Raw genomic sequence first — 18,239 nt, 5'->3', positions numbered from 1 at the left:
CTCATTTACTGTTTCTAATTCTCCTTGAGTGCTTAAGTTACCATGTTGTGCCATTTCTTACTCGAGTGTAGTTGCATTCTCTCTGTGCTTTGTGCTTGATTTTTTTTTTTTTTTGCCTCTAGGGTTATTACTGGGGCTCAATGCCTACACTATGAAGCCACTGCTCCTGCAGGCAGTTTTTCTTTTTTTTTTTTCTTTTCTTTCCTTCTTTTTTTTTTTTTTTTTTGATAGTACGGAGAGAAATGGAGAGAGGAGGGGAAGACAGAGGGGAGAGAAAGACACCTGCAGACCTGCTTCAATGCTTGTGAAGCTACTCCCCTGCAGGTGGGGAGTGGGGCTCAAACCAGGATCCTTGAACTTTGTACTATGTGCCTTAATCTGATGTGCCACTGCCCAGCCCCCTGTACTTCAAATCTTTTAAATTAAAATACTTTCATGCTAAATTGCTGGTGCTGATCTAGAATTAACTGTCGGTAGTTTTCCATACCTTTTCATACTCTCTGTTGTAAATGTTGTCCATGTGGGTTTTTTTTTATATTGGTTTTTAATGTATTTTGTAGTTGTCTTTAATCTCTTTACTTTACATGAATAAATTTGCAAAAACATTTTTTCTATTTCTTTATATTTAGACAGGCAGAGAGAGAGAGAGAGAATGAGAAAGCTCCATCAACCAACCACGGCACTGAACTTCCTTCAGTGCAGTGGGCTCAATACTCTTAACTTGGTTGCATACATGGCAGAAGCTTTTTCTTCTTGATCTTTAAGATTTTTTTTTCATTTTCTACTTCTGTGTGTGTTTATTTTCTCTTGATTTATTTCCAGTTTATACTTTATTTTTACAAATTTTTAATTCTTATTTTCTTTTATTGGTTCTGTCACTCCAGCTTTCAGATTTTCAGTTTGTGTCTTTCTTTTATAATGACTATATTATTCTTAAGTGTTTTGGTTCCTTTGGGTCTAGGTTACAGAGTTCATTTATTTCAGGGCCATGAATTTTTGCTATACTATTTTATATGAGTGTATTATACTTTCCCTTATATTTAAATTTTTGCTGCTGAGGCTTCTCTGCTCCTGGCTAATGTTAAGAGAGCAAGAGTGAGAGGAAGAGGGAGGAGGAGAAGGAACACTGTAGCACAGAAGCTTCCTTCAGTATGGGGGGCTAGAAGGCAGAACTTAAACCTGGGTTGTGTGCATGGCAAAGCAGGTGCATATCCAGCTGAGCTCTTTGGCCAACCCTACCTATTTTGCCTATAATACTAACTTTTTACATGGTCATTTGATTACGAGCACAGGTAATAAAATTCCCCATTATGCATTTGCCCTTAGCACTCTAAAATCATTCTCCTTAAGTTTATAGAAGCAGAGCTTCTCATAAGTTTTCTTTTCTTGCTCTCTCTTGTTTTAATTGCTACTAGTGTTGTTAATGGGGCTCAGTGCCTGCACTCCAAGTCCACCTGCACTCCCCAATCCTGGCAGTCATATTTTCCTTTTTATGGGGGGTGGGGGGGAGAGGGGGAGGGAGAGGGAGAGGGAGAAGGAGAGGGAGAGAGAGAGAACACCCTGCAGTATAACTTCACTACTCATGAAGCTTCACTACTCATGTGCTCAACCTCATGCACCACCACCACCCCCAGCTTTTCTTTTCTGTTTCTAGGAATAGAACCCAGGGCTTTAGACCTGGGAGGCATGCATTGGGTGTACAGTTTGAGTGTGTGACAGAGAATGAACATGTATACCATTTTTTATTCTTTGCTTCTTGAGCTTTTCCTGGCTCCTTTGCCTCTCTCACTTTTCCCTTTGTCTTCTCTCCCTACTATGCCTCTTGAACTTGTCTCTTTTTTCTGTGTTCTCACTTTTCATCCTGCTCCTTGTGATTTATCCTCAGTGTGGGACTTTGTCTGGAAGGGAGTCCTGGAAATTAAGTTTTTGAGGGTCATTAATCCTAACCATGAATTCATTGAATCCAGTCACTGTGGAATAACCAGAACCCTTCCTAGTCACCTGCTGTTTGCAAATTGCTTTGCCTTGCTCTGTTATCTCTCATTTGTTTTCTCCTTAGAGCTACTATTGTGCCCTGTTGTTACTTTCTGATTCTTCCTGCAGAAGTGCTGATGCCAATCTAGACTTAGCTTTGGAATTTTTCCACACGTTTTTGTACATGTCTTTGTTATAAATGTTGTGCTTATTGGTTTTACTTCCTACTTGTTCTGTGTTTTCATTGAAAGACCTCTGAGACTTTTCAAAAACTGCCACCAAAGGTAGACCCAGCTGGTTCAGAGATCCTCTTTGTTTTGCCCAGTGTTATCTCCAGCATTCACATCAGTAGATGCTCTGTACATGCCTTTTGAATAAATCAATCAACTAATAAAAGACAAAACAAAACAAAAAAAAACTGCCACCACCACTGCTATGCTCTCAGGTGTTACAGCAACATCACTGTGATGTGGGAAACTTGTCTCTCAAGGCTAGGTTCAGATGCCTGAACAGTACTTTGTTGAGATTATAAGAAGATTTAATGCCCACCCAGTGGGGAGTTCTTGGTTGGACAGCTTTCAGGGAAGAGTCTTAGGAACAGAGAACAAATACAAGTACATAGATGCTTGTAACCAATAAGTCCAGTTGGTACAAAAGTTAAAAGAAGGCACCTGAAAGGGGTGGAATCTGAAAGGAATCTGAAAGGGGTGGCAAGTATGCTCAGGTAGTTGGGCATATTGGCTTGTGTTTGGGGCCCTTAGTAAGTGGCTGCAATGACAAACCAGGGAGGAGGCACTATTCAGAGGTTGCTGGCACTAGCTCAGCAGCAGCAGGGTCTTCGTTGCTTTCCTTTTGTCTGCTTAGTTGAGATTCATTTTTAATTTTTATTGAGAGAGACCCAACCAGAGCACCATGCCACCATTTTTTTTTCCCCTTACGTTTGTTCTACTTTGTTTTTGTCTTTTCTTGTTATGTGGTACTAGGAATTGAATCAAGGGCCTCAAAAACAAAACACCAGAGATCTGTTTTGAAACATCTATTGTTTTGGTGTTCTAGAGAACTGGGCTTTGTGCCCTCTCCTATTCCCAGTGCCCAGGATGAATTCCTTGAAGTAGCATGTCCAAGAGGTGGTGTCGTTGGTAATCCCAGGCAGGGTGAAGGTAGGGGAAGAGTGGGGACTGTTCTGTTACCATTGTCTGGCCAGATCAGTCAGTGATCAGAGAATATGACGAGAATGAGTGATAGCTTTCACAGCTCTGCTTTTTGCTCAGTTCTGTTGATTCATCTTTCGTTTCAGACATTTAATTTTACCATACTTTTATTGACTGTCTAATATCATGTCCACCTAATTTGTGCACCTAATAGTGTTATGTGAAATGTCATGAATATGAATAAGCTGTAATCTAGAATTTACTAGACTCTAATATGTTGTTGACCATGGGAATTTCTTAGTGACTTTAAAACTACTACATGAAATGTTCATTTCAATTGTGAAGTGTACTCTTATCAGATATATGAAAATGTTGAAGACAGAAATCCTTAAATTGAAGAATCATTTATGAAGTATTAAGTATGAAGCACGGCGCTGGGTGTTTTTGCATATATTTATCATTTATTCGTCATAGTAACTCATTGAGGTGAGATCATTATCACCCACTTACAGATAAGGAAAACAAAGCTTACAGAAGTAAGTTTGAACTCAGTTTTGATATTTTATCAGCACTGTGGTTTTACTCAACATATAAAATGAGTTTACCTCTTAAAAGGGGAATTTTTTTTGTTAATTCTGCTGTTTCATTCATTCAAGTAAGTGACAGCTTTTTATTTACAATTCTTTATTTTTTTACAATTCTTTTTAAGTAGATTAATTGTTAAATAACTTAGTTCTTACTATTCTTTAATTTTCAGTTATGTTACTTGTCTTTCTTGGCAATATCGCGGCATTCTGTCTTACTATAATGAATTTTGAAAGGCTTACTTAAGTGTGAAATATCAGTTTAATGTGAATTTGGACTTAAATTATGATAACCTGATAATATTCCTATATGTAACATATAGTAATTCTAGTGAAAATACAAGTGCTCATTTAAAAAGTGAAAAAAGAAAACAACTTTAGAAATAAACATTGTGACAGTACATTTTTGGGGGGAAAGTAAAAAAAAGTTGGCTAGGGAAGAGAGAATTAAGTAAGATAATACAAAAAATCTTGGTACCTGGGAGGTAGTACAGTGATTACATACTTGACTTAGCATGTGTGAGGACCGGGATTTGATTGCAACTCTACTTGAGAACACCAAGAGTTCTGGCAGTAGTAGGACTGTCTCCCCCCTCCTCCCATGACCTCTCTCTCTCGAGAGAGAGAGAGAGAAATAATTGGACCAGGTTGGTCACTCAGCAGTGTCAACAGTCCTGAGATCAGCTTCAGTTTATTATTCCTCAGTGCTGCATTAAAAAAAATTGTGTGTGTGTGGGGGGGGGGCAGGTAGGTAGCACAGTAGGTTACTCACATGGCTTGAAGCACACTGACAGCTACAAGGATCCTGGTTTGAGCCCCTGGCTTCTCACCTGCAGGGGAGTTGCTTTGCAAGTGGTGAAGCAGGTCTGCAAGTGTCCATCTTTCTCTCCCCCTCTCTGTCTTTCCCTCTTCTCTCAATTTCTCTCTGTCCTATCCAACAACAGCAATAACAAGGGCAACAAAAATGGAAAAAATGGCTGCCAGGAGCAGTGGATTTGTAGTGCAGGCACTGAGCACATGGAGGCAAAAAGAATTGTGGTGATGTGGTCTGGAAAAGTAGTTACGTGGTTCTAGAATAGAAAGTTTGGGAAGCCTGGAAAGGTGGGATAGTGGATAAAATAGAAGGCTTGGTAAATTAGTGATTCTAATCTTATATCCAGTTAAAAGAATATTTAACGCCAATCTAAAACATCTTGTATCCCTGTGCAATAGCAGATGCTGTTTAGAAAAATAGAACCTTCTCATAAATTTAATCTAGTTTAGTGGTAGTCTTTTAGTTATCAAAAACCATCACATAGCCTCAAAGACCTAAAATTGGATTTTTTCCCTCTACATGATATGATAGATACTTTTTATTTCTCTTACACTTCTTTCTTTCCTGAGCTGTTTATGAAGATGTTGTGTTTGATATTATAAAAATGTCAAGACATTTATTTAGAGTACTAGTTACATTGCTCTATGGTGCTCTACTAAGTTCTGAGCTCTGAGCACTAACAAGGCTGTCAACTTTCTTTACATATCAATAGTATGTGCTTTTGAAAGTTTAGAATCTTGTTTTCCCGTGGACACTTTATACCAGTGGCAGGCTGGGCTTCCTTCTTGCCACCTAACTTTTGGAGGTTAGGTACTAAAGTGAGCTAAGTTTGTTAGAGCTAGCTTGGGGTTTTCAGAAAGAGAGCTCTACCTGAACATCTTTTTTTTTTTTTTTTTTGCTTTAAGTTTTTATTTTCAGTTCTCAAAACCACAAGAAGGGATGGAAGAAAGCGACTACATTCTTTGTTCTTCCACATCAAGAAGGGATGTGGGGAGGGTGGGTGCTATTGTTGATTAAATCTACTTCCCAGTGTCAACTGTAAATGCTGAGATTCTTCTTTCTGCTCACCTCTCTCCAGAAACTGGAATTATTCAGAAGGGTGAAAGATGTGAATCCAGAGATGGGAAATGACAGCAGTGCTAATACTTGGACCTTTTTTTCTGTTCTTTATTAGAGACCATTCTGTAATTTCTTTCTGTTTTCAAACCAGAACACTGTTCAGCTCTGGTTTATGGTCCTGCTGAGGACTGAACCTGGGACTTCCAGTGCCTCAGGCGTTTGAGTCTGTTACTCTACTGTTGGCATTATCTCCTTGGTTATGAGGGACCATTCTGAACTGCTTTGCTTGGAGCTTTAGGCTAGTAGAAAAATATATTTGTAAGCTTGTTGGAGGCTCTAGCAGTGGAGCGCAGCTATTTGTACACCCTTGACTGCTCCGTCTCTATTTGGGGAAGGCCGTCCTCTTCAACTGAGCACACAGCTTCGGGAGGAATGCACATGAGTGGTGAGAGAGGAAGGGGACACCTCCCTAGCCAGCCAAATCATCCCTGCAGATCAATGCAAATGTCACAGCCAGATTGCCCTTACATTCAGAAAAGTATATTCGAATTCATGATGTGACCTGATTTTGATAGGTATGTTTAAGATTTGGGTGAATGTGAACTCCTGGATCATTTCAGTGGGAGCGATGAAATTTTGATGAAAGAAGAAAATTCAGAACATTTGGAATTTCTCTTTGTGTTCACAGGCAGGCAGTTGTTAAAGGTTCCCTTCCACACCCTTTTGCTTTGACGTTATTTGAGGACACATTGTACTGGACTGACTGGAACACGCACTCTATCTTGGCTTGTAACAAGTACACTGGAGAGGGTCTGCGTGAAATCCATTCTAACATCTTCTCTCCCATGGATATACACGCCTTCAGCCAACAGAGGCAGCCAAATGGTAAGTGATCTTGATTTTTAAATTGCAAGTTGGAATAGCATTGTAGCACTCTGATGGCTTTAGTGAGGGCCAACATATCCTGCGGTAGTGGGGAGGGATAGAAAGTAGGGGAAATGTGAAAATGGAATCCAGTCTAAACAACATCATGAACTAGTAGCTATTAGCTATCTGGGGGTTATGAATATGGAGAAGAGAGAGACTAGAAATTGAGAAAGCTCATGCTGAGCTTATAAACAAGTGCATTTCTTGTTCATATTTCCTAGTGTATGCTTAGTTATGTTCAGAAAACATTTTTTTTAAATGGAAACCTTTGTTAGTATAGGTCTTGAGTTCCAGTCCCTCAGTTCATTAAATAAAATACCTGCTTTAACTTTTCTGTGCCTTTATTTTCTCTAGGATTTTTTTTTCCTTCTATTTTTGGTTAATCTTTATAGTGACTTGGGCTGTGAATGCTGACAGCTTGTAAGAGAGTAGTAGGTTAGGTTTAAGAGGAATATGAGAATGTTAAGTGTTTGGCACTCATGTGTAAATAAATGTCTGGCATGTATCTCAGTGTACTCTATAGCCAAAAATGAAAGGTTTTTGGATTGTGCATTGCTTTGTGTTAACCTTTTCCATCTAGGGGGAGATAATTAAATGCTACATGTGCTGTGTTGGAGTCTGATCATAAGTCCATGGAATTATTTTTTAATGTATGTGTTACTAGTTTTTCCTTTAAAATGAAGTGTCTAGTCAGTTGTATAAGTTTTTAATTTTTATGGCTGTCTCTCTGTAAACCATCTTCTTGTATGTTTTCTCCTCTTTTAAAGACATGTTATATAACTTGTTTGAGAATTTACAGCTAAGAGCTTATGTTTTTAATATTTTATTTGTCTTTTTACATTGATTTTTCAAGTAATAGTTATATTTATATATATAGTCATAACTATATCCTTTCCATGGCTTCTACAAATTTAGTAATTTCTGCTCAGTTTTTCCTCTTTTAATCCATTCTGCTTATCTTTTACTTGTTAATCTCAAAATATGATCTTTTTTTTTTTTTTTAAGATTTTTACTACTCTTGATAGCTTTCAATACCTTTCACCATAATCTGTTGCCATCTCTTCTCATTCAGCTTAGTCCTAACTAGTCAACAGAAATCTTAACCTCCAGTGAGGCTGTCTCCACTATTACTGTCATTCTAGAGCCTCTATTCTTTCATTCCTACGATTTCTCCTCTCTGTCCTTCTTATCCAAAGCATCTGTCAGGTCTCACTTTCTCCTTGAAGGTTTCCTTTATTTTTTTAATTCTTAATGAGTTATATCCTATCTGACCATATACTTATATACAGCCTTTAATAGGCCAAACAGCATTTATTTTCTTTACCAATGTAAAGAAACAATTTTCCTTGTTGATTTAGTCTTACTGATTAGATTATAAACTCTTTTAGGGCAGAGGCCTCCTGCTTTATTTCTTATGTAGTCCCATTTGGACATAAAATGCTAAGTAAATTTGCGTCTTTGCTAATCATCTGGTAGTCAGGTATGTGGATGTCATTTGGTAGTGATTTAGTTTATCACAGGTTCTCATGTTGTGACTGTTAACCTTTATGTACCAAAGTGAGGGAGGTCATCCACAAAATCATTGGGATTAATCAGTATGATTTATATTTGACAGCTACAAATCCATGTGGAACTGATAATGGTGGCTGTTCCCACTTGTGTTTGATGTCTCCAGTCAAGCCTTTTTATCAGTGTGCTTGCCCAACAGGGGTCAAACTCCTGGAGAATGGAAAAACCTGCAAAGATGGTAAGAAGATTCTATCTAAAAAGGAAACATTTCAGATAACAATTGGTTTTCTTTCTCAGTAGTAAGTGCTATAGGTAATAGTACTTCTGGAGATTTTAGCCTTACTTTGCAAATGCTTATATAACAGGAATGTTTTGTATCTTAGGACATTCTTTGAATATTGTATAAATGATTTTAGTATCCCTGCAAAATTTTTATACACTGTTTTTGACAGAATATTAATGCATGCTTGCTCTGTGGAAATGATTGCTACTTCTCATAGACAGCATATTTTTAACAGTAGGGGAACTTATAAGTAAAGAGCCAGTGCGAAGAAAAGATGTTTGTTAAACTTTGAAGTATAGAGACTATTGTGGGTTAGATATACTTTCTAAAAGTGACTCAGTGATATTTGAAATAACTTTTTAACATTGAGATAAGCTTTCAGAAAAAGAAGAAATTTCATATTGTTGAAAGCATCCTCTTTTTATGTTTAACAGTCATGTAGTCTCTTGTCCTTACTCTCTCAATTCTTTGTAGAGAGAGGGCACGTTAGAGGAATATAGTGAAAAGAACACAAGTTCTTCTCTTTTTCTTCTTCCCCCATCCCCCTTACTGAGAATGTTGTTCTTTATTCTTACCAGTATGGGTCAGCATCTGATTCTCTAGCCACCAGCAAGATCTGGTAAGAAAATAGTTCTACTTAGCAGTGGCTTCTTTAGCAAACTCTGAAAAGCAGAAGTCTTTATTTGCAAGTAGGCTAGAGAGTTCCTGACAAGGGGGTCAGGGAGTCAGAGAGATGGAATTGAGTCTGTGTACAGGATATTTGTCATGACTTGGCATTGATAAATTACCCTTATAGTCAAAGGTGAAGCTGGCTGACTCTTGTCAGATGGTTTCCATGGCAAACAATAATTTGGTTTCATTTTAAAACAAAAGGTTCCCCCCCCCCCTTTTTAAAGCAGTAGTGGTCTGTGTACTCTTTCAAAACAGTATAAATGAACATGTTTGATAGTATTTTGAATTTCACTTACATATTTGGTTTGCAGTAACTTTAAACTATTTTGTTCTGATCACATTTAAATTAACAGATTCACTTTCTGTAACTTCTTTGTTTGCAATGTTTTGGACAGACTCCTTTTGGTAGTTACAAGGGTTGGTGGATTGTATAAAGTTACTCCTTGGTGCCTGCTATGGTATTTAGGCCTGTATTTTTCTAAGACAGTTCATTTGTCGTTTTTCCTAGAGTTGAAGAATCTGGTGTTGAGAGCCTCATTTCATTTCATAGATTTTTCCAACTGTAATTCTAGACAGATGTTTGAAGTTTGTTTTCTTTTGGATTTGTTTCTTTGGCTGACAGTTTTTGTTCACTCTTTCAGTTTGCTTCTTCTTCTTTTTAAATATTTTTATATTTATTCCCTTTTGTTGCCCTTGTTGTTTTATTGTTGTAGTTATCGTTGTTGTTATTGATATTGTCATTGTTGGATAGGACAGAGAGAAATGGAGAGAGGAGGGGAAGACAGAGGGGGAAAGACAGACACCTGCAGACCTGCTTCACTGCCTTTGAAGCGACTCCCCTGCAGGTGAGGAGCTGGGGGCTCGAACCGGGATCCTTAACACTGGTCCTTGCACTTTGTGCCACATGCGCTTAACCCGCTGTGCTACCGCCTAGCTCCCTCAGTTTGCTTCTTATCCGTTAGTTTTATAGTTACTTGACTTTTCTGCTAGTAGTGAAATTACACAAAAGGATCTAAGCTAATAACTTCATTCTCAGTTATGTTTTATGGAATGCTGATTTAGGTCAAAAACATTTAAAATAAATATGGTAGATAATTTAGTGAAATGCAGTTGGACATATATAAATACGTAATGGTGTATTTATATGTTCAAAACATTCCTGAATTTTCTGTTTCTTTATTTTCATCCTCACAACAACTTTATGAGTAACACAGATGAGGAAGCAGACTGTTAGGTGTATTTTGCTTAAGCTTATATAGTGGCTTAAATTAGAGACCCACAACTCTTTAGTTTTAACCACTGTTTTGTTTTTATTCAGTTACCTCTCTACTGCTGCTGTTTCCTTCTCCACATCTTTTGTTCTTAATTTTACCAGATTTTGTCCTAATTTCCCTTTGTTAAAACAGCTTTACTGAGTTATAAATTACGTACCATAAAATTCAAGCCTTTAGGGGGCCAGGCGGTAGCACAGCAGGTTAAGTGCAGGTGGTGCAAAGTGCAAGAACCAGTTTAATTAAGGATCCCGGTTTGAGCCCCTGGCTCCCCACCTGCAGGGAGGCCGCTTCACAAGTGGTGAAGCAGGTCTGCAGCTGTCTGTCTTTCTCTCCCCGTCTTCCCATCCTCTCTCTATTTCTTTGTCCTATCCAACAACGATGGCAACAATAATAACTACAAAAGTAAAACAATAGGGCAACAAAAGGGAATAAATATAAAAAAATTTCAAGCTTTTAGAATGTACAATTTTATTTTATTTTATTTTATTTTACCTCCAGGGTTATTGCTAGGGCTTAGTGCCTGCACCATGAAGCCACTGCTCCTGGAGGCCACCCTTTCCCCCTTTTGTTGCCCTTGTTATTGTAGCCTTCTTGTGATTATTATTGTTGTCCTTGATGTCGTTCGTTGTTGGACAGGACAGAGAGAAATGGAGAGAGGAGGGGAAGAGAAAGATAGACACCTGCAGACCTGCTTCACCCCCACTAGTTCCTCCTATGCCGTCATGTTCTAGGATCTGAACCTTCCCCCTCCCACCCCAAAGCCTTTTCTTTTGGTGCAGTACACCAACTTCAGTGCAAGTTCTGCTTAGTGTTTTCCCTTCAGATTTTGTTTTTCAATTTCTGCCTATGAGTGAGATCATTCCATATTCATCCTTTTGTTTCTGACTTATCTCATTTGTCATGATTCCTTCAAGCTTATCCAAGATTAGGGGAAGAAGATGAAATCACCATTTTTAATAGCTAAGTAGTATTCTATTGCATATATATACCACAACTTAGCCACTGATCTGTTGTTGGACACCTGGGTTGCTTCCAAATTTTGGCTATTACAAACTGTGCTGCTATGAATGTAGGTATATACAAACCTTTTTAGGTGGGTATCTTTGGTTCCTTAGGATATATCCCCAGGAGAGGAATTGCAGGTTCATAGGATAGATCCACTTGTAGCCTTCTGAGAATTCTCCAGACTGCTCTCCACTGGGGCTGGACAAATTCTGTAAGAATTTTTAATATAGCATATTTAATGTATTAGACATTCAATTTTACTATTATCTGGGAATTTTAGAAGTATTTGTGTGTAAGTATATAAGTCCTTGTTTATTTCTGTCAGCTGATCAGAAAATAACCTCGGTAACATGAAACTTTATAATACAATTTATTAATACCCTCTGAAGGTACAGCAATATCACAGTCACACAAAAGCTTTTATAACTAAAGACATATAGATGCACAGATAAAGATTTCCAGTAGTGGGTTAAGACTTTTTTTTTAAATTTTTGTTATTGCATAGAGACAGAGAAAAATTTAGAGTAGTGGGAGAGGTAGAGAGGTAGAGAAATGAGACACCTGCAGCTCAGCTTCACCACTCATGAAGCTTTCCCCATGCAGGTAGGGACCAGGGGCTTGAACCCTTCTACACTGTAATGTGTGCCCTTAACCAGGTGTACCGCTGCCTGGCCTCTCGGGTCAAGATTCAGTACAGCAACCCCAAACCTCCCAAGTCCTGGTATAAAAGAGTTTTTTCCTTTCTCCATGGGATCAGGAGAAAATTCGTCTGGGCTCAAATCAATAAGCAAAAAAGATTGAGTCCAAATTTTCCATCATCTTTCATTCAGTGAAAAATTGGCCTCCATGTGCTTCAATGTATTTATAAAGATCACCAAATGGTCAAACTATAAAACCAGTTCTCAGTCACTGTCACCAGTAATGAGCAGACACAAAACATGACATTAGTAGAGAGGGAAATTAAGATCAAATAGCAAAGATCCATTATCATTCTGGATAGACCCCTGGAGTTTTCTTCATTTGGAGTGATTAAATTTTTCGTGTTTTTCTCCCCCCCCCCCCTTTGTTGCTTTAGGTGCTACTGAATTACTGCTTTTAGCCAGAAGAACAGACTTGAGACGCATTTCTTTGGATACACCAGATTTCACAGACATTGTTCTACAATTAGAAGACATCCGGCATGCCATCGCCATAGACTATGATCCTGTGGAGGGCTACATATACTGGACTGACGATGAAGTGAGGGCCATACGCCGCTCATTCATAGATGGGTCTGGCAGTCAGTTTGTGGTCACAGCTCAGATTGCGCATCCTGATGGGATTGCTGTGGACTGGGTTGCCCGGAATCTTTACTGGACAGACACTGGCACCGACCGAATAGAAGTGACAAAGCTCAATGGAACCATGAGGAAGATTGTAATTTCAGAGGACTTAGAGGAGCCCCGGGCTATTGTTTTAGATCCCATGCTTGGGTAAGATACAAAGTTTTACCTGGTGTTTCTGATTTCTATAGATATATAAAACATTGACAAACCCATTGTGAAGTATATGTTTCTTTTTTCAGCAAGCAGTTCTTTAAGGTTATGTGTTTTCAGATACAGTTATTAGAATAAGATTTCAAGCTGAAGAATTTCTAGCCTGTTTGAAAGACCCCCCCCCCTTTTTGATAAGACAGAGAAATTGAGAGGGAAGGGGGACTAGACAGAGGGGGGGAATACCTGCAGTACTTTATCACTGCTTTTGAAGCTTCCTCATTCCATGTGGGGCCTATGGGCTTGAACTTGAATCCTTGCACATGGGAATGAGTATGCTTACCCAGTTGCACCACTACCTAGCTCCCTTTAACAAATGTTTTGAATATTTTTCCTTTCTAAAATTAAAAAAATAACATTATTTATTCATTTACTGGGTAGAGATAGAGAAGTTAAGAGAGGAGAGAGAAAGAAAGAGAGAGAGAGAGAGAGAGAGAGCTGCAGCACTGTTGCACTACTTATGAAGCTTCCCCTAACATGGGGACTGAGGGATTTGAACCTGTTTTCTTGCTCTTGGTAGGTAACAAGTGAACTTAACCTATGTGCACCTGGCTCGTGGTAGGTAACAAGTGCACTTAACCTATGTGCACATAACCTATTTGCCACCTGACTCCTTTCTTTCCAAATTAAGTCCATGCCTGCTGACTTTGGGTGTTAACTGCAGATTTTGTCAGGTTTCATCATAACCATGAAAAATGGAGAAATGCATTATTTTTATAACTCATTACCCCCTTTAATTTAATGATATGGTAAAGAATAATTCTTAATTTTGTATTTTTCCAAATACACGAATGACTTAATTTCTAAAAAAATTTCGGGCCAGGCAACTTGTTCTTTTTGGGAGAAGGTTAAGGGAAACAGTCTACTCTAACCGCAGTCCAGGAAAACAGCATTGTGAGTGTGCACCAGTATTTTTTTGGTACCATGAGATTTATTTTAAGGGTAAACATAGCATATTACTATTTTTAGAAAGAGAGAAGAGATGAGACTATACAGCATCAAAGCTTCCTTCAGTGCATTGTGTGCTAGTTGGCACACATGGCGAAGCTGTGCCCTATCCAAGTGAACTCTTGCAAGCCCTCCACAGTAAACATGTTATATTACTCTTACGTGTCTACCAATGCCACAGAGCCACTTAAACTCCCAGGAACCAGAGTAATCACTTAGCACTTACAAGAGGTATTAGTGTGTTAATTTAGTTGGTCATCTGAATGCTAGTACTGGAATAATTTTATGTCCAAGATGACAAGCTATCTAGGAAAAAAAAATGGAAAAGATACATGTATATACATGTGTGTGTATTACTAAAAGGAGATCTCATTATTGGAAGGCATCATTAGTGTCATTCTAGAAAACACTGTTTAATCTGAATTTCCTACTGACTTGAACACTGCTATTTTAAATGTCTTAAGCGTCCTTTCAGTTTTCTTGAGTTGTGATTGTTTTCTTTCTGTGGAGTGTAATTACTAATGACGCCAGTATAATAGTGAGGGAGTGATTTTCACTTTTAGTATATTATATGAAAGTTAGCTAATTGTCAGTTTGAAGCTCATTGCCTATATTCTTCTGTAGGTACATGTATTGGACTGACTGGGGGGAAATCCCCAAAATTGAACGAGCAGCTCTGGATGGTTCTGACCGAGTCGTGTTGGTTAACACTTCACTCGGTTGGCCAAATGGTTTAGCCTTGGATTATGATGAAGGCAAAATATACTGGGGAGATGCCAAGACAGACAAAATTGAGGTTTGTTCTCTGCTTTTCCATAAAAAAAAAAAAAGATTTTATAATGTTTTTTAGTTGATGGTAATCCAATGTAGATGTTCTCACCTCTTAAGATGTCTTTGGTCCTAGAGGTATTCTTTTATAGAAATTTGACTCAACTTTCAAGATTCTAGGGATTATGTATTTTCTTACACCTTACTCTACTGTTTCTGAATTATACTGGCATGAGAAAAGGTGTTAATCTATTTCTGGTCTTAAGAACTTACCTGAATGATTTTCTTATTTTGGGCAAAGCCACTGCCTGAATTCCCTATATATAGTTTCTACATAAAAACAAGTATTATATAAGATATGTATTGGAAACATTAGTAGTTGTATTAGGAAAACCAAATCTCTCTGTGTGTGTATGTATATATTTGTTTGCTTATAATTAGTGATGTTAAGTATAAATACTGTTTTGAGATGACCACATGCAAGTAATTCCTATTCAAGAGTTTTATTTTTACATTATTTACATTCAAAAATAATATTTTTATTGAGATAATGTTGATTTATATAACATTACACACATTTCAGGTGTATAGCTTTGCACCATGCAGACAACTTTTCCTTTTTTTTTTTTTTAAATAAAAAGGAAACACTGACAAAACCATAGGCTAAAAGGGGTACAACTCCACACAATTCCCACCACCAGAACTCCGTATCTCATCCCCTCCCTTGATAGCTTTCCTGTTCTTTAACCCTCTGGGAGTATGTACCCAAGGTCTTTGTGAGATGTAGGTCTGAATTCTGTAATTGCTTCCCCGATGAACATGGGCATTGACAGGTCGATCCATACTCCCAGCCTGCCTCTCTCTTTCCCTAGTGGGATGGGGTTCTGTAGAATCAGAGCCCCAGGACACATTGGTGGGGTTGTCTGTCCAGGGAAGTTTGGTTGGCATCATGCTGGCATCTGGAACCTGGTGGCTGAAAAGAGAGTTAACATATAAAGCCAAACAAGTTGTTGACTAATCATGAACATAAAGGCTGGAATAGTGCAGATGAAGTGTGTGTGTGTGTGTGTGTGTGTGGGGGGGGTGGTCTCCATTTTGTAGATAGCTAGTAGGCATATTTTAGTTATATTCCAAAGGGCCTGTGACTATACTAGTGTTTTTTGTTTGTTTGTTTTCTTTTTGCCTGAGCCTGAAATCTGATATGCAGGTGGATCCTAGTTGTTATCTGGGGAGATGAAGTCATGGCTGGCAGAAGGACCAGAAAGCTGGATCTGCAAAGAGAGTAGCTCCCAAATATGGGGAAGATGTATAAATATTGTTGACTGTAAACCCCATTGATTTGATGTGATCTGGGGCCCATATTCAGTGTAGGAGCCTATGTGACCTTTGCATCCCTGTAGATCTGAGCTCACATTCTTGGTCATGAGTAGAAACGTTCTAAACTGCCCCAGTATCAGAACCCATCTTCCTCAGATGGAGCATAGAGTATGTTGTCCAGCCTCCCTTAGGGAGGATGGAACATTCTCTTCCATTGTTGATTCAAGTTGAGGGCAAGGTCCTATGGTGGCCCACAAAGGGGTCTGTTTTGTTGTTCCTGATAGAGATGACTGGAAAAAATGGAGAGAGGGATTTATTCGAGGTCTAGGTCCATCATGGCAGACAACTTTTTTAATTGACTTATGAGTGGTGTGAGAAAAAGATCAATTAACTAAAGTTTGGGATGAAATATTTGCCAAATGATAGAATTTAGCAGTGGTAGTCAGAATAGAATTATACTAGAAACTGCCAGTGGTGAATGTTCCCTCAAAGTGTTTTGTAAATGGCATGTATCTTTGATACAGAATGTGAAGTCTGTATATTCCAACTTTGAGTTTGGCTGAACTTAGTCTTGTGGATCCCATCCTTAAAATTGTTTAAACTGCAGTTTTCCCAGAGGTCAGCAACCTATGACTGCCCATAAAAGGAAGGGCTTGAATAGCTCTTCAGAACCACTAGGTTATATCTCCTAAGAGATAATTTGGCTCCTGCAGCCTTCTAGAAAGGTAACATCCCAGAGACTCCAAGGGAATCATGCATTTAAGGACTTTCCTTTCAGAATGGAAACTTGGAACAAGAAAAACCCATTAATATTCCACTAGGCTTGAATATGGAAAACTGCATCTCTTGTTCTTGCAGCTGGTTTCCATTAATAGAAAATTCTGCATAGGCTTGACTGTAAATTTTCTCCCTTGTTGTTAGTGTTTTATTGCCCTCTCCCTTTCAGTCCAAGTTAGTGTGTCAGTCTTTAACAGCTGGAGTGCAGTGCTAATGAGATAAAGGTTATTGGTTCACTTTTCAGACAGGCAGTTAGTTTTGCTTGGGTTGGCATGAGTACAGGTTGTACAAGCATTCTGCATTAGTTCACAAGTGCGTATTGGTGATCAACTGTGTACTTACTACACTTAAGTGTATAGGTAGTACAACTCTTAGAAAAATAGTCTGAAGGTCATGTTTCCTGGATGGAATATACATAAGGGAAGAGCACATAATTTATATTAGTAACAAACATTTCATTTATTATTTTGTAGGACTTCTTAAAATTCCATATTTGGTTTTGCCTTTTTTTTAAAGCTTACCATAGCTGATCTTATTAAAAATAAATTTTGTTTCTTTTTAATATTTATTTATTTATTTATTTATTTATTTATTTATTTACTTTAGGGCAGAGAGGAATGGAGAGAGATGGGGAAGACAGAGGAGGAAAGAGAGATACCTGCAGACCTGCTTCACCGCTTGTGAAGCAACGCCCCTGCAGGTGGGGAGCTGGGGGCTTGAACCAGGTCCTTACGCCGGTCCTTGCACTTAGCACCACCTGCGCTTAACCCACTGTGCTACCACCGACTCCCTAAATCTTTTTTCTTGACTTGCAAAATAGCTCATGTGGAAGAAATTTACTTGCTGTGGTGTCTTTCTCTCTACCTCTAAGTCTCTGTCTCCATCTTTTTGTGTGAATAAGTTAGCCCAGAGCAGTGAAACCCTGGTGATGACAAAACTAATAAATAAAATTTGTTTTTTTACCGGGACTTTTCTAAATTCCACCCTCCCCCCCATTTCAGTGTACTTTTAGCACTCTATGTGAAGAAGTTTATTCAGTGTGACATAGTTCAGGAGAGATTCAGGCACGGAAATGAGAAGTTACGGGAGTTTTGAATGACAGTGTTTAATAATAAAGATAAGAATCTGGGTCGTGGCACACCCAGTTGAGCCACACACGTTACCAGGCTTAGGGACCTCGGTGTGAGCCCCTGCTCCCCACCTCCAAGGGGGAGGCTTCACAAGTGGAGAAGTAGGTCTGCAGGAGTTTGTTTATTTATTTATTTATTTATTTATTTATTTTTTATGTTTATTTTCCTTTTTTGGGTGCTCTTGCTTTTTTTATTGTTGTTGTAGTTATTGTTGTTGTTAATGATATTATTTGTTGTTAGGACAGAGAGAAATGGAGAAAGGAGGGGAAGACAGAGGGGGGAGAGAAAGATAGACCTGAAGACATGCTTCATTGCCTGCAAGTGGGGAGCCGGGGCCTCGAACTGGGATCCTTATGCCTGTCCTTGAACTTCGCACCATGTCTGCTTAACCTGCTGTGCTACCACCCGACTCTCTGCAGGTGTTTATTTCCCCCTGCCCATCTCAATTTTTCTCTGCCTTATCAAATAAAATAAGGGAGAAAAAAAGAAGGGAAAAATGATTTCCAGGAGCAGTG

General features: G+C 38.6%; 1 protein-coding gene across 1 annotated transcript in view; it reads left to right on the top strand.

Moving 5' to 3' along the window:
• Positions 1–18,239, top strand: part of LRP6 (LDL receptor related protein 6) — a 143,099-nt gene that overhangs the window by 60,355 nt on the left and 64,505 nt on the right. The window contains exons 4-7 of the mRNA XM_060194397.1: positions 6,271–6,467; positions 8,125–8,256; positions 12,328–12,724; positions 14,357–14,528. Coding sequence (XP_060050380.1) covers positions 6,271–6,467; positions 8,125–8,256; positions 12,328–12,724; positions 14,357–14,528 — 898 coding nt within the window. The remainder of the gene's footprint in view (positions 1–6,270; positions 6,468–8,124; positions 8,257–12,327; positions 12,725–14,356; positions 14,529–18,239) is intronic.

Source organism: Erinaceus europaeus, chromosome 7, assembly GCF_950295315.1.
Source record: "Erinaceus europaeus chromosome 7, mEriEur2.1, whole genome shotgun sequence".
Classification (NCBI taxonomy): Eukaryota; Metazoa; Chordata; class Mammalia; order Eulipotyphla; family Erinaceidae; genus Erinaceus; species Erinaceus europaeus.
The sequence above is the reverse complement of the archived record's forward strand: the minus strand, read 5'-3'. Positions and strand labels throughout refer to the sequence as shown.